The sequence below is a fragment of the Theobroma umbraticum genome, unplaced genomic scaffold (genome assembly GCF_002168275.2).
Source record: "Theobroma umbraticum cultivar Fairchild unplaced genomic scaffold, ASM216827v3 scaffold_56.0, whole genome shotgun sequence".
Classification (NCBI taxonomy): domain Eukaryota; kingdom Viridiplantae; phylum Streptophyta; class Magnoliopsida; order Malvales; family Malvaceae; genus Theobroma; species Theobroma umbraticum.
The window spans coordinates 11,397,488-11,412,384 of NW_018397256.1; the positions used below are offsets into that span (position 1 = coordinate 11,397,488).

At 36.9% G+C, this 14,897-nt stretch overlaps 3 protein-coding genes across 4 annotated transcripts; all 3 read left to right on the forward strand.

The window, feature by feature from the left end:
* Positions 1 to 1,356: 1,356 nt before the first annotated feature.
* Positions 1,357 to 4,394, forward strand: LOC110410800 (eukaryotic initiation factor 4A-2-like). 2 transcript variants are annotated; one of them, XM_021420672.2, is made up of 6 exons: positions 1,357 to 1,528; positions 1,637 to 1,726; positions 2,070 to 2,136; positions 2,322 to 2,428; positions 2,724 to 3,154; positions 3,445 to 4,394. In XM_021420672.2, the coding sequence occupies exons 2-6, from the start codon at positions 1,684 to 1,686 to the stop codon at positions 4,078 to 4,080; spliced, it is 1,284 nt and encodes a 427-aa protein (XP_021276347.1). In that variant the 5' UTR covers positions 1,357 to 1,528; positions 1,637 to 1,683; the 3' UTR covers positions 4,081 to 4,394. The 2 variants fall into 2 exon arrangements, with proteins under 2 accessions (XP_021276347.1, XP_021276349.1); XM_021420674.2 differs by lacking the exon at positions 1,637 to 1,726.
* A 1,786-nt stretch (positions 4,395 to 6,180) lies between these two features.
* On the forward strand, positions 6,181 to 7,592 carry LOC110410882 (ABC family ABC transporter, putative (DUF3511)). The gene has a single exon (XM_021420797.2). It carries the CDS (start codon positions 6,441 to 6,443, stop codon positions 6,804 to 6,806), a length of 366 nt encoding a protein of 121 aa, XP_021276472.1. The 5' UTR covers positions 6,181 to 6,440; the 3' UTR covers positions 6,807 to 7,592.
* A 2,418-nt stretch (positions 7,593 to 10,010) lies between these two features.
* Positions 10,011 to 14,887, forward strand: LOC110410880 (magnesium transporter, putative (DUF803)). The gene is made up of 9 exons (XM_021420796.2): positions 10,011 to 10,547; positions 10,909 to 11,007; positions 11,211 to 11,340; positions 11,673 to 11,761; positions 12,547 to 12,603; positions 12,741 to 12,799; positions 12,938 to 13,058; positions 13,384 to 13,532; positions 13,953 to 14,887. Exons 1-9 carry the CDS (start codon positions 10,437 to 10,439, stop codon positions 14,170 to 14,172), a joined length of 1,035 nt encoding a protein of 344 aa, XP_021276471.1. The 5' UTR covers positions 10,011 to 10,436; the 3' UTR covers positions 14,173 to 14,887.
* Positions 14,888 to 14,897: the final 10 nt, after the last annotated feature.

Sequence of the window (14,897 nt, forward strand, 5' to 3'; positions counted from 1 at the left end):
TCAATTAAATTCAATTTTAGTTATATTAAAATATATTTCATCTATGTATCAAATGTATTAAATTATATAATTCAATTAAAAAATAATTATCATCTACGAGGTTTTATTGAAAATAAAATATTATCTAATAGTCTAAAAAAAAATTTCTTTATTTGTCTCTTTTCGGAAAGTAAGTGATTTTAAGATACTATTAATCAAACTAATATTTTTCAAAGTTTATTTTAATAAATAAAAATATCCTATTTTGTTTATTTTTCTTTTCTTTCTCTTTTTTTTTCCTTTTTTTATTTCATTTCGTTTTTTCTTTTGGACGGTTTCTTTATCATTAATTTCTTAACTAAAAATAATTTATTATATTCATTTCAAAGTTAATAAATAATTAAATTAAAGATAAGTTTAATAAAATTAATATGTAATTATTAGAATACAAATTAATTAAAATTTTATTATTAGTAATTGAAGATAATTTTAAAATTATTTAAATTTCATAATTTTGTAGTTAAAATAACTTTTCCATAAAAGAAAAAAAAAAGAAAAGAGAAACAACAAAAATAACGAAACAAATAATTAATGGACGATATGTTTGCCTTTTCATTTCAAATTATTTTCTTAATTAACAATATTTCTTTTCCTGAAAATAAGTATATTCTCCACCAAACTTCATAAGAGTAAGAGGATATTTTTCAAACCATAAGGGGTAAATAAAAGATAATTACTTCCACATAAAAAAAATGACTTATAATCTTTATTACACATAAAAAACGTTAATTGCTCAAACCAGTATAAAAAGTTTTACTAAATGTTTCATATGAGGATAAAACTTTTGATTTTGTTCAATTTAGCATGAAATGTTTTCAAAAGTTTTCGTTTGAGTACAAATTATAACGGAGAAGGAAACATATCTTAGTCTCAATGTTAAGTTTCTTAACATTAGATCCATGTATCCAAGATGACGTGACGACAACTCTCTTTTTTTTTGTAAGAAAATTACACGGTTCTGTCTTAGACTTTTGAGAAAGACCTAGTACATCGCCTCCTTCGAATAACCCTATGTCGTCTACCTCTTCCTCAGGACGCAAGTGTCCTCATCTATTATTATTTGTTACTTATTATCAAAGACTCTCTCTAATTATTCTTACTTTTACTCAGTTGCCAATTAATGTCACCTAATTATTTAATTAAGAATTGAATAACTTTTATACCAAAAAAACAAATAAAATGGAAAATCTCATGCCACCTAACAATTATTTTTTCCTTTTGGTAGTTCAAACGACGCCGCAGAATGCGAACAAAGGGGTAAAATCGTGAAAACAGAGAAGGAGAGGGAGGAGGATGAATAAAGTCCGGGGCTTCGCCAATTGAGGGTCTCTTCTTTTCCTCTCTGTCTCTCTAGTCTCCATCTATCCACCCTCTCTTTCCCTTTCCTGACTCCCAGAGACAGAGAGATCCGAGGTGTTTGGGCCAAAACCCTAGCCCTAAAAAATCACCCCCCAGCTCACAAATTTCTCTCAATCATCTTCACTACCAGGTAGTATTTTCTTTTCTTTTTCGCCCTTTCCGTTGCTTATGTTCTTTACAGTATTTGCTTAGCTCTATAAATTTTTGCTTTTTCTTTTGATATTATTTTTGCTTGAAGAATTAGCACGTGAGAATGGAACCCAGCTTGGTTTTGCTGTTTTGGACATGGGTTTCACTTTCATCCGGCAGATCTTAGTTTGGGACTTAGGTTGTTCTTTTTTGGCTAAATTTTTGCAGCTTATTTATCAAAATATACTTCATACGTTTAAATTGGTTGTGTTACTCGTGTAGTTTTGATTTTATACCTTTATTTCTTTCAAATATTATTTAGGTTAAAGTATAAAGGTAATTATAGACCCGTTGGCATTCAGCTCCATGAACAAATAGAAGTAGGTGGACTTCATGGGTTGCCTTGGTGAATTTTTCTGATTAAGACTAAATCAATTGTCTTTGGCCTGATGATTGGATCCTGCTGGGAAGATTGCCGCATGAAATTAGACAAGGAATATGTAATTTTTGTAATTTATTTAATTATGGGTTGCTCTTTGCAGTCATGGCTGCTGCAGCACCAGAGGGATCTCAATTTGATGCTCGCCAGTATGATGCTAAAATGAATGAGTAAGTAATTTCCTTGTATTGTTTCAAGGTATTTACGCTTTCAGAGTTAGATTTATTGTTTGTAAAATAAGTTTGTTTTGCTTGGTGGTCTTTATGATTTTTTAGCAGGTGTGTTTATAGTTTGATAAGCGTCAGATTTTAAAGAAAGATATCTAATGCTTGATTTGGTAAATTAATATGAACAGACTTGAGGCTGATGGGCAAGAATTCTTTACAACATATGATGAAGTTTATGACACTTTTGATTCTATGGGATTGCAAGAGAATCTTCTTAGGGGCATTTACGCTTATGGTAAGTTGGATCAATTGCGACTACTTTGTTAGTTGACAACTTCAAAGGGGGCATAGTGTAATACTCTGATGTTTTGCTGTATGCAGTAGCACTATTAAAACTTATTGAGCTTTATAGGTGATTCAAATTTTATTACTTTGTTTACTAATTTAGGTTTTAGCTTATATGTGTGTTCAATTAACAGCCTTTAATTTTCTATGGTGAAAATGTGGACTGTGAAGTTCTAGCAACAGCTTCATTTCTTTTTATTTTTCAAGAATTTATTCCCTTACAACGATGAAAATTTTCTTTGAAGGTTTTGAGAAGCCGTCTGCAATTCAGCAAAGGGGGATTGTACCATTCTGCAAGGGACTTGATGTTATTCAACAAGCACAGTCCGGAACAGGAAAAACAGCAACTTTTTGCTCTGGAATTTTACAGCAGCTTGACTACAGCTTAGTTCAGTGCCAAGCATTGGTCCTTGCACCAACTCGAGAATTAGCGCAACAAATTGAGAAGGTCATGCGGGCATTAGGTGATTACCTTGGTGTTAAGGTTCATGCTTGTGTAGGTGGGACCAGTGTCCGTGAAGATCAACGGATTCTCTCCAGTGGAGTTCATGTGGTTGTTGGTACACCTGGCCGTGTGTTTGACATGTTGAGGAGGCAATCTCTCCGCCCTGATCACATAAAGATGTTTGTGTTGGATGAAGCAGATGAAATGCTCTCACGAGGTTTTAAGGATCAGGTCCTTTTTTAACTTATAAGCTGTATGTATTATTTCTTGTGCTTTTCCTAGAAGATGATAGCTTTAGGTGTAAATCTAATTATTGGGATATAAGGATAATTTAATCAGGTTCTTACATGTTAATACTTAAGAGAAACTATTTTACCTATTAGCATTCTAGTAGTTGAGAAAATATATATTTTGGAATTGTGACAATTTCTGGATTGGTAGTTTTTAAGCTAGCTCTTCCTTTTGCTGTGATTTTCTGTTTTTTGGTTTGTTGTTTTGTTGACTCTGTTGTTATGTTCCAGATCTATGATATTTTCCAGTTACTGCCACCAAAAATTCAAGTAGGAGTTTTCTCTGCTACAATGCCTCCTGAAGCCCTTGAGATCACGAGGAAGTTCATGAACAAACCTGTAAGGATTCTGGTGAAGCGTGATGAGCTTACCCTTGAGGGTATCAAGCAGTTTTATGTCAATGTTGAGAAGGAGGAATGGAAGCTTGAGACACTTTGTGATCTCTATGAGACTTTGGCAATCACCCAAAGTGTAATTTTTGTGAACACTAGGCGTAAGGTAGATTGGCTTACAGACAAGATGCGGAGTCGTGACCATACAGTCTCTGCCACCCATGGAGATATGGACCAAAATACAAGAGACATCATCATGCGGGAATTCCGATCTGGATCCTCTCGTGTGCTTATCACTACTGATCTCTTGGCTCGAGGTATTGATGTTCAGCAAGTCTCTCTTGTGATCAATTATGATCTCCCAACACAACCAGAGAACTACCTTCATAGAATTGGTCGTAGTGGAAGATTTGGGAGAAAAGGTGTTGCCATCAACTTTGTGACCAGGGATGATGAGAGGATGCTATTTGACATCCAGAAGTTCTATAACGTTGTGGTTGAGGAGCTGCCGTCAAATGTTGCTGATCTTATTTGATGCTGTTTTGGGTTGGCTAGATAAATGGCTACTTGGAAGTGACAAAGTTTTAAGGTCTGTGGCCTTACAGTTGGAAGGGGTTTTTGGTCCTGCACATTTCGATGGGTTCCCATTACCATTTAGAAATCTGATGTTCAAATTTTGATTTGGTGTGTGTCCAAGTGAGAAAAAAATGTAGTATTGTTCTAGTTTTATTTTAAATTATGTTGTTTTATGTTCTTATTTTTTTCTCCTCTAGTTTCTCTATTTGAGAGGATATTATGTAGAGTTGTAACTTGATTATTTTAGATTATCGGACTTGCCTTTTGTGGACATTTTGGTAGTTATTCTTGTCTCCGCCCTCTAGCTATTTAATTGGCATGATTGTTTGAGAGTTTCAGTCTGATCAAGAAAGGAGGGAATGTAGTCCTTAAATGTAACCTGTTAGTACCTGTAGAAGGTTGTATTCATCTGGGCCGCGCATGTGTTATTTAGCATTCTATAGGATATGGAAAATTGTGCTAAGTGGTCGGCATGTAACAGTCTTCCTAATGTTTGATGCTTGATATTCTATTCTACTTCTCCAGGTTATTGGCTTATGTTTAGTTCTACGATATCTCTGTTGCAGCAAGACTGCAACATCTAATGCCTAAATCTAAGTAGGTGGAGCTAAAATCTAAGTTGCTCCCCTAGTATCAATCATTTGTAGGTTTAAAATTTTTGTAAAGCATGCTAGTATACGAACATGTTCTGTGGTAGCTGCTCATTCTCTTTGCAGAAGTGCTTCACAGCTAAGATGATACCATCTATATATTAGTGGGCATCTAGATTCTATCTGATAGGGAAGTTAAGAGGAGTCGAGACGAGTGCTTAAAATATTGGCTGGACTAGTTCCTGGTCACGCGTTCGGAACTTTCGGTAAAAGCGAGCGAGGGCCGTATGGCCTATTGACTTTTGAGCTTGGCGCCCATATGATGTGGTGAGCACTTTGCTTCTCCACGTCCACCCCTTTCCACCCGCAGGCAGGAGCAAGCCCCTAGCCCTACAATTATGATAAGTTGATAACTTTTGTGAAGCCTGGTCCCGGAATGCTGCTCATCGCTATCAATGTGTTAAAGCCACAATCCGTTGTGTAAAATGCGGATAAGAACTTTCGTCAGAGCATATGAAAAAGATGCCCTAACTTCAATGCCCCTCCAAAACAAATGAAAAAAAGTGCTGACTTAACATCAGTTCTGTTCTTTCCTTTGCTTAGCCATTGCGTAAGTTGCATTTAAGTATCAGAATATGATTTACGAAATGATTTAAGCAAGCATTTGGGGACCCAAAATGCACACGACTTGCTAGAAGACTTGTCATGTCAAGCTTTCAACGAGTGAGAAAAAAAAATAAAGAATGAGGAATAGAGATGTATTTTAATTTGAATTTTTAGACCGATTCAAAGGGTATGAGCTGGGGGGAATTCTTTTCAACGCCAACGCGATTGACTAGAGGTAGTTTGGTTTGTGAACCAAGTGACAAAAAAACGAGTTGGCTTTTGGGATTGTTAGCAGTTACTAGTACCTCTGTTATTTGTGGGTTTTGATCAGTTGATCTTAAGTTGCTGATTGGAACAGACAAACGCAAAAAGAGTTGAATGAAAGGCACAGTTTAGCAGTAACTTAATGCAGAGCAGCAAATAAATGTACGAACACTTCCTGCTTCACTTCTGTTGTACTCATGTTCATGCAGGTTTGTTACTAGTGGTGAAAGAGATGCAGAAAGAAAGACATTAGCCTTGAAACTGTCAAATCTGTTTCTCCATCTCTTTTGAAACAGCACCGGAAACCTGGAGTCCCTAACCACGGGGCAGGATTATCAAAGGAGCTTTTTATGTATTTTAACGGGCAAAAAGACGATGGCTAAGCTCACTGAACAATGAAAAGAGTTTTTACTAAGTTTTTTTTTTTTTTTGCAGAAAGTTAATTTATGAATAGTTTCTGCCACAAAGTATGACTGGTCAATGCAGATGTATTGTACCGAGGAGAACATAAATAATTGCCGTAGACAGTGGACAACATGATTTCCCCGTAAACACGCCATCTAGAATCAATTCCATGCCCTCCCAAAGTCAGTCACAAGAGAAAGAAATGGAAAAGTGGCGAAGGCAGAAATAATAAAAAAAGATGAATATCAATTTAAATTAATCCAGAGTTTAACTACTTTATTTTATCACCTCCAAGCTTTTCCACTCCTATAGGACCCCACAGGTTCTATAATTCTTGTTCTTTCCTCTTCTGTCAAGATCAAAAGAACTCAACTACCAAAACAAACACCCCCCTCCCCCTCCCCACCAGGCCACCACCACCTCCAGGAATCTCTGTTGAGTCTGCCAAAATTCAATGGAAGATTACAACAGATCAAGATCATACGGAAATGGGATGATGCAGCTGGATACCTACCATGGACCACCTAGGCCTTCAGCTTCTTATGATCTCAGGTGCTATAGTGCTTCCTATGCACAGTCCCAGATGGCTAACAACTATAGCACAGGCAACAACAGGGACTTCAAGTTGAAGAAAGGGAAGAGTACTTCTGGTTCATCTTCTTCAAAGTCATGGAGCTTGGCTGACCCTGAGTTCCAGCGGAAGAAAAGGGTTGCTAGTTACAAGATGTATAGCGTGGAAGGTAAGGTCAAGGGGTCCTTGAGGAGGAGCTTTAGGTGGCTTAAAGATAAGTACACACAAGTTGTCTATGGCTGGTGGTGATTTGGGCAGTTGGGCTCTTGTTATTTGTTGCTCTTCTCTTTATGTTTTTCTTGCTTGTATCCAAGGTATGTGTGAAAAAAAATTTCAATTTTTGTGTTAAAAGGAAGATTTTCGTTAAAAATTCTTGATGTGGTTGGCCACATGTGGGCTAGCTTGATTGTAAATTTGGTTACTGCTGCGCTATAACCTGCAAACAATTTTCTGGGAGTATATTTACATGTTGGTTCCTTTCAAAATTCTTGGTGATCTCATTATCATAAGGCGTTGACCACCTAGTTTGGAGGGTTCTTTTGTAGTCTTATTCTATGTATTGAATCGTTGATTATTTCACCAGTTTATCAACAAAAGGGATCGGGTTCATTTTGCTATAATTATTGTCAGTAATAACTATCTTTGCTCTTTATTCGCTGGCGAAGGGAGGTTTCTTTGAGTAGCTTTGATCATAGTCTTCTTCCGCAGGTCTTGTTCAAGAAACTTTCTTCATCTGTATTGTCTTAAGGGTCAGCATTTGATGCCTGATTGTTCTAGAGAATAAATCTACTTTAGAGCCTCATTTGATCAATTTGAGCTTTTAGCTTTGCTTGTTGGTCTTCCATTACTATGATGAGTCATGGCATATCTGTGCATGGACTGTATGGTTTCTTGTTTCACTTTTTATGGATCAACTTTTAGGCCTTGTTACTAGGCTTATAAGGAAGTATTGATCTTCTAAAGCTTATGCAGCGTTTGTAACTTTTAATCCCATTTTTTGGGTATAAATGATGCGTAATCTTTGTAACTAGGAAATGCTGATCAGGTGCCTTGCTTTAATTGTCTCCTAATAATTTCTTTTCTTTAAAGAGATTCACCTACTCAGGTGCTTATTGTCCAAGGTATGGTGCTCAGGGTCATTGCCTGTTTGTCGGTCTCTGTTGTTATATCCTAGTTTTCTCATGAAATTTCCTTCTCCTAAGATTACAATATCGCGAGAACTATACCCTCCACATGGGGGCTTAAGTAGTGTATGTCATAGGGACATGCCATCTATGTCAGTAATGTTTCATAAATTCTGGACCGTGCTCGAGTTTTATTTCTGGTAGATTCTGGACAAAACTTAGGTACTTCAAACTTCACTATTAGGGCATTTAGTGCTGTCTTGTTTCAGAAAGCCCTGTAGTACATTTATTATTTCTTCTGTTTCATGATTTGAGATACAACTTGCATGAAAGTCTTAAGATTGCATTATATTTCTGTCATGTATCAGGGATTCTTGTTTGTCTGGGACTTCATTGTTTTATACCATTCTTCAGTTGATTGCCGGTGACCCGTGCTTGAGGTCATCTCTAGCTGATGCGTCACAACCAGCATTCATTCCTTATTAGACCAATATGTAGTTGATTGAACTTACCACAATGGCTTTGTTTAAATTGCTTCCTAGTCGTATCGATTTACAGAGTTTAACATTAGCACATAATTTCAGGAAAGAAAGAGAGGAAAGAGAGGAGAGGGCTTTCTTGATGGGCATGTATGGGGATGCTTGTTTTCTGATGTCTTATGTCTCTTTCTAATATTGTATTCCTGTTCTGTTTTCTCTATTTTAACATGCACTCTGCCATATTACATCAATTTAACTTGGTCATTCCAAAGCCATTAACAGCAAATTATGGCGAAATTACATATGAGCTACCTTGCCAGAAATCAGGGCAGTTTGAACTACCATTGAGTTGAAAACCTCAATGGAAGAAATGACCATGCTGTGCTGTCCTGCCCTTTCATTAGCTTTTTGCTGTCGTTTATGTTGAAGTCATCAGGAAACTGATTTCACTGTCTTTGCCGAAAGTTGCTCTTCTGCAATGCTTTGCATGCATCCTCTCTGAGTTTGTATTTCTTAATAGATCCTGGTGGTATATCTTTGAATTAGAGTTTCCAATTATCATGTCATGGAATGGCACTTTCTTTCTTTTCCTTTTCAAAAAAGAGATAATTGATTACTGTCTGTAGAAAGAGTAATATCTCCCTGGAAAGAACATTTTGTCTTCTGCCAAATCGTCGGTACTGTATAGCTATTGGGCTATTCCTCTTTGCAACCGTGTTAACTTTCACAGTTGTGAAGCATAATCGCTTCAGCCAATCAAGATCCCCCCTTTTTCTTCTCTCTCATAGTCTTGTTTACAGTGTAGATATCAGCCATTAGTGTGAATCATGAACAAGATTGATAATTATTCGACATGATTCCAAGAGTGCATTAAGCATCGGCAATTGGCATTATCGAATGCGCTCGCGTTCTGTTCAGCCCTGACGTCTAATCTGTTTGTCTGTGAGAACCTCTTCCATGTTTGAATGCCAATGAGGAGTATGGTAGTCTTTGCCAACTTCAGAAACTGTGCCCGCATTCCAATCAACTATTTTAAAGACCAAATAGATATGGCCTAGTAGTTTACAGTTTGCAATCGTCTTTTTCTCTCTTGCTTAGGTTTGAGTCTTCACTCTCTCACTTGTATCTCAGCACGTTTTCCGGTCTTCGTCTACCTTACCAAGAAGCAGCCGAGGTTGCTTTCTTGGAAGCTTACAGGGACAGAAGTCACAAGATCACAACTAACAATGGTCTTCAATCTACAGAAGCTCAGCCGGATTAGATGAAGGCAAGAGCCAATATGGCAAGGTTACGTAAGTTCTTTCATTGGTAACAGAAACACCGGGGGGGGGGACCGTTTCCAGTTTGAGAGTGATTGTCCCCCAATTCCTCACGGCTCTTGGGTGCCAAATTCTTGTGTTCCATTTCCTAGCCTTGATGCTGGGATTCTGGCAATTCTTGCTAGGCAGTTAGGCCAGCAAATGTTTCTTCCATTTCTCAAATAGTAACACTAAAAAGTAGAGTTGATGGTAAATAGAGACTGCCAATTTGTGGCCTTAATCAATCCTGACAGATGAGTGGAGAAATTATCACGTCATGCAAACCTTTTATATTACATCAGCTTAATCAAAGTTTGCTGCTAGACTGCATAGCTGTAATGCACCCATTCAATGTATAAATCTCAAAGGTATTATAGATATTATTTTGGTACAACTGAAATTTGATGTTGACTTTGTACTTGGAACAATGACGAAAGGAGAAGATTCTTATAAATATTCCAGGATCTCACCCGGCTAAAAAAAAACGTGCCTTTCCCTTTCTAATCAACAGGAACAGTCATGTCCTGTTCTTACACCACCCTTTAGCCTATCCCATCTCCTTTCCCCTTTGTTGCCTATTAAAAAGCACTTTATGACTTAAATCCATTTTTTTATTTTCTCTTTTAGAATTCATGTAAAAGAGAGAGAGAGGGTGAGAGAGTTGTATTTACCAGACTCGTTTCACTGCTTCCAATCTCTCCTCAGCCTCAATAAACAAACCACCGAATCGCACGTGGGAACATGTCAAGGAACAAGAAATTACCAAATGACAGGCTGCCAATACCAACCCCGAATTGTTAAAAGAGGGGATAACGTAATGCAGCGACAAACCCTGTACCCACCCATAAATCCCCGTTTTAGGTAAACAGAAAAGAAAAAAAAAACCCAGCAAGAGAGAGAGAAAAGAGAGATTTTCATTTTTCAGATACGTTTCTTTTTTGTTGGTTTGTTTGATTTCGGAGGGATAGTGAACAAGAAATGTGGGAATCGATCTGTTTAACATTGGCAGCCACGGCGGGTAATAACATAGGCAAAGTCCTACAAAAGAAGGGCACTGTTATTCTCCCTCCTCTGTCCTTCAAGCTCAAGGCAATTCTATCTTTTTTATTCTCCATTTTTTTGCGGGTTTTCTCTTTTCTGTTTCTGGGTATCTCTCTTTTTAATGTTATGGAATGGTAGTTATGAAAACTTTTAAGGCCACTGCGGGATTGGATTTTGGTCTGGAATTTTTTCAGTTTGTGGAACTGTTGGGATATTAGTCATCAAAAGTTTATAATTTTGTATTGGGTTTGGGTTGTTGTTCCGTCTTAGCAGTTGCTGCTGCTTGAGATCAGGTTTTGAATGGAGTTCCTTTTTAATGTTAATAGACATTGTCGAAGATGTTATTTTTATGAGATAGAAGAATTGGATTTGGTGTAAATGTTGACTGAATGTGCATGTGTTTATATAGGTGATAAGAGCATATGCTGTAAATAAATCATGGGTGATAGGATTTCTAATGGATATTTGCGGTGCCTTGTTGATGTTGAGAGCGTTATCTCTGGCCCCGGTGAGTTGATTTTAATGATATTCTTTTTTTCCGCCATGAACCGAAAATTGATATTCCTCTATAACTTTATTGCTATAAAGATTACTACTTTATCTACATTATGGCCAATGTTTGGCTGTGCGTTGATTGACTATTATATCTGATGATTTATAGTGTAAATTGTTTGTGCTGCTTATCTTGGTAATGACAAAATTATTGTTCAGGTATCTGTCATTCAACCAGTTTCTGGCTGTGGGCTTGCCATTCTTTCTATCTTTTCGCACTTCTATCTACAGGAAGTCATGAATGTTATTGACTGGATGGGAATTACATTAGCTGGCATTGGCACCATAGGTAATGTAAGTTTTTCATGGTTCTCATATTTAATTTCTGCCTGCAGAATCAACTCTATAGGTATGATTACAAAGAGAGTACAGTGACATGATAGTTCTCACTTTAATTGAAAGTATAGAGTAACTTATTTAATAACTTCCTCTAGTGGCATCGTCATATTGTATTTTGTCGATGATTTAAGGGTTTAATTCCATAAAGTGCAACTTCTCATTTTGGTTATGCATATAGTTTCTGCAATAAGCAGAACGATCCAGTTTAGATATATGATAGCCCAATAGAATACTTTTGACCTATATAAAGTAATAGCCTTCTTTTATTTTTGGTACATTCAGGAGTTGGTGCTGGTGGAGAGGAGCAAGAGGCTTCTTCAGTATCTATGTTACAGTTACCATGGTTGGCATTCTTTGTCGTGATCTTGTTTGTAGGTATCTTTTTCCTGTACTCTTATCTAATAGTACTGTTTTTATATTAATATTATATGTTTTTATTATTAAAAAAATGTTGTGGGATTCTGTGAGAGCGTTTATTTCATGATTAAATTCTTGTCTTGCAAACTTGAAACATATAAATTCCTAAGTTCTAAGTTCTATGGAGCATTTCATGACTTTAAAAGATGCAAGGCTTTGATGCATTATTCCAAAAATGGTATTACTTTACATGGGAACTTCTAGAAGTTATCTGAAGGACATGTCCGATCAATAAATACTGCAATGTTAATCTAATAACACAAGTCAATTAAACCAAGTCCTAAATCTCAGCCAGCAGAGTCACAAAATTGAATTTGTAGTTTAAACATAGCCCGCCAATTGTGATTAATTTGTTGACAGTGCCTACCTCCTCCGAGGTGCAAGATTTGAGTGGTGTGATGATGGCTATTATTGATGAATGAATTGTTTGTAAATTCAGTATAGAAGTCCTAGAGAACTTGAAATATTTTATGAATGATTGATTCTATTGAATTTAAAATGTTAAAAATTTTAACTTTCGTGGAGGTAGATTATTTTAAAAAACTAAAGATCTGTTGCTGATGTTGGCTATTGAACTTGAAAGGGCTATCCATACTTTTTGATGTCTCAGATTCATAATCTTCTGTTTTCCAAACATTATCCTAGTCATGCTCATGCTATATTTCATGTCCTCTGGACTATTATTGTGGGTTAATCCATTCTGTGATAATAGTTTGATACTCTATATATGGTTATATAGGTACTCCTAAATGGATGGCTTCGCATCTGCAAGCGGCAACGGAGAGAACAAGAACTGGTAAATCTCTCTCTCTCTCTCTCTCCTATTTTAAAGATTTATGTTCCTTTCACTCTTTAATGGTATTCACTTATGGAACATTTTGTTTCTTTTTCCCCCTCACTGTTATGCACTTTTTAACAATTTTTCTCATGCAGATGGAGTATGAAGTTGTTGAAGAAATTATATATGGCTTAGAATCAGGAATTTTATTTGGGTACTCTTTTTCTCCTGAACCAGTTTTTCTGTGGATTTTATTCTTTCTCTTCATGTTTTATTCTTTCTATTCATCAAAACTGATGTGTTACCTGTAGTTCTAGAAGTTCACCTCAAATGGAGTCTCATCTGTTTGCAGGATGGCATCAGTGATATCAAAGATGGGTTTTGTCTTTGTGGAGCAGGGTTTCTCCAGGATGTTGATTCCTCTATGTGTCTCAATCAGCATATGTTGTAGTGGTACTGGATTTTACTACCAGGTATTTCAGCCACCTAAGTGGTTCACGGTGACATCTGTGCACGATGATATCCATATCCTTGCTTTAAAGCTAGTTTAGCCTTTTTCGGCCAAGCCGAACGTTTGTCCTGGATAACAAGTTCTTGTCCATGTGCTTGATTCAGGGGATTCATGTCTGACATGGTCCACTTATGTTGTGATTTAGTGGAAGCAAAGTTAATTGTTAGGAAATTCATGTTTAACAGGGTCCACTTATGTGATTCTGTTTGCATGGTTGTGGCAACTATTGCTGCAGGCTTGAGCATCTTGAATAGTTATAACATAATCTTTTTACACCTTTTGAGCAGACTCGTGGCCTAAAGCATGGCAGAGCAATTGTGATTTCCACGTGTGCTGCTGTGGCATCAATTGTGACTGGTGTACTTGCTGGTATGCTTGCATTGGGTGAACGGTTGCCTTCAGCACCAGTTGCTCGTATTTCACTTCTGCTTGGATGGTATATGAGTTGACAACCTAATGTTTACACACGTATTATACAAAAATCATATCATATTCCAAACTTTCATAATATGTGGCTTCTGAACATCTTTTCCATGTGTTTTGGCACTTATTGCATATCATAGCGGAGTATATGCATAGAAAAGCTTCTGTGGTTGATATGATCCTGTTTAACAACCCTATCTACCACATTTTTCTTTTTAAAATAAAAAAGAAAAGTTTTATCAATGCCACTCTTTTGCTCTAGATCAATAGGTGTATGATATTTAGTTCAAAATCATTTGATCATTTACTATCATGTACTGATTCTTTGTACGTGCCATTATTTGGGATATCTGCTAAGATTTCAAATTCTTGTAGCTCAAATTAAATATTTTTTCCATGAAATTGCAGTTTACCTGAGAAATTCCTGTTGCAGGTTATTCATCATGATGGGTGTGATTTTGCTTGTGAGTTCAACAAGACTGATGCGGCACCTTCCATGGCCATTGCAGAACTTAATACCTAGTGGAGTGGACAGGAATTTCAATCTCAGGCGGTCAGGGTCTTATCGAGTCAAGGATCCAAGTCCAAGTGCTGTTATCCAGGCAGCAACATTGCATCATCTGATACCAACACCAGCTAAGGAGAAGGCGTAAATTAAGAAAACAAAAGATCACTGCACATGCATATGTGATTATCAATCTCTGATCATATTTTGGGTCTGGATGGGGTTGCGATGTACAGTACATTCAATTTGATTACTGGTTTATTTGGAGGGCATGAAATTTTTAATATCAGTCCTTCACAGAGCTGCGTTTTACATCAAATTGTGAAATTTGTGAACTAAAACTATTTTAAAATGACCCTAACATACAGTATGCAAATTGAATCCATTGCTGCCTTTGTTTCTTGCAAAAACCTTGAATGAGCAACCTGAGGATAAATAGCCTCGGAATCACCGAGAGACCAAAAAGGTCCGCACTTTAGCCCAACTCAGGTTTTTCGAGAAACAAATTCAAGGAGTGCTCTCTCCATGGTGACTGGTCAGTAGACGTCCGTAGCTCATTTGTGACCTTCAGTCGTTTGTGGGGTTCAGTGTTACTTGATGAACGGTTATGATCAGATGAGCGGGAAGCAGTGAGCAATCATGGCATTTTCTGTTGTTTGCTAATTGTTAAGCATCGAATAATTCCCCCTCCATCCGCCCAACATGCGCACTAGGGAACAGGAGGAAGAGCCAAGAACCTTGTAAAGACTTACGGTGTGCGAAGCATATACACCTTGGCGATTGGTGATTCTTCTCTATTTCACCTACCATTACACTATAGAAAGAACACTGAAAATCCTGTATTGTTGACTTGAGTGATCTTCGGAGGCAGCG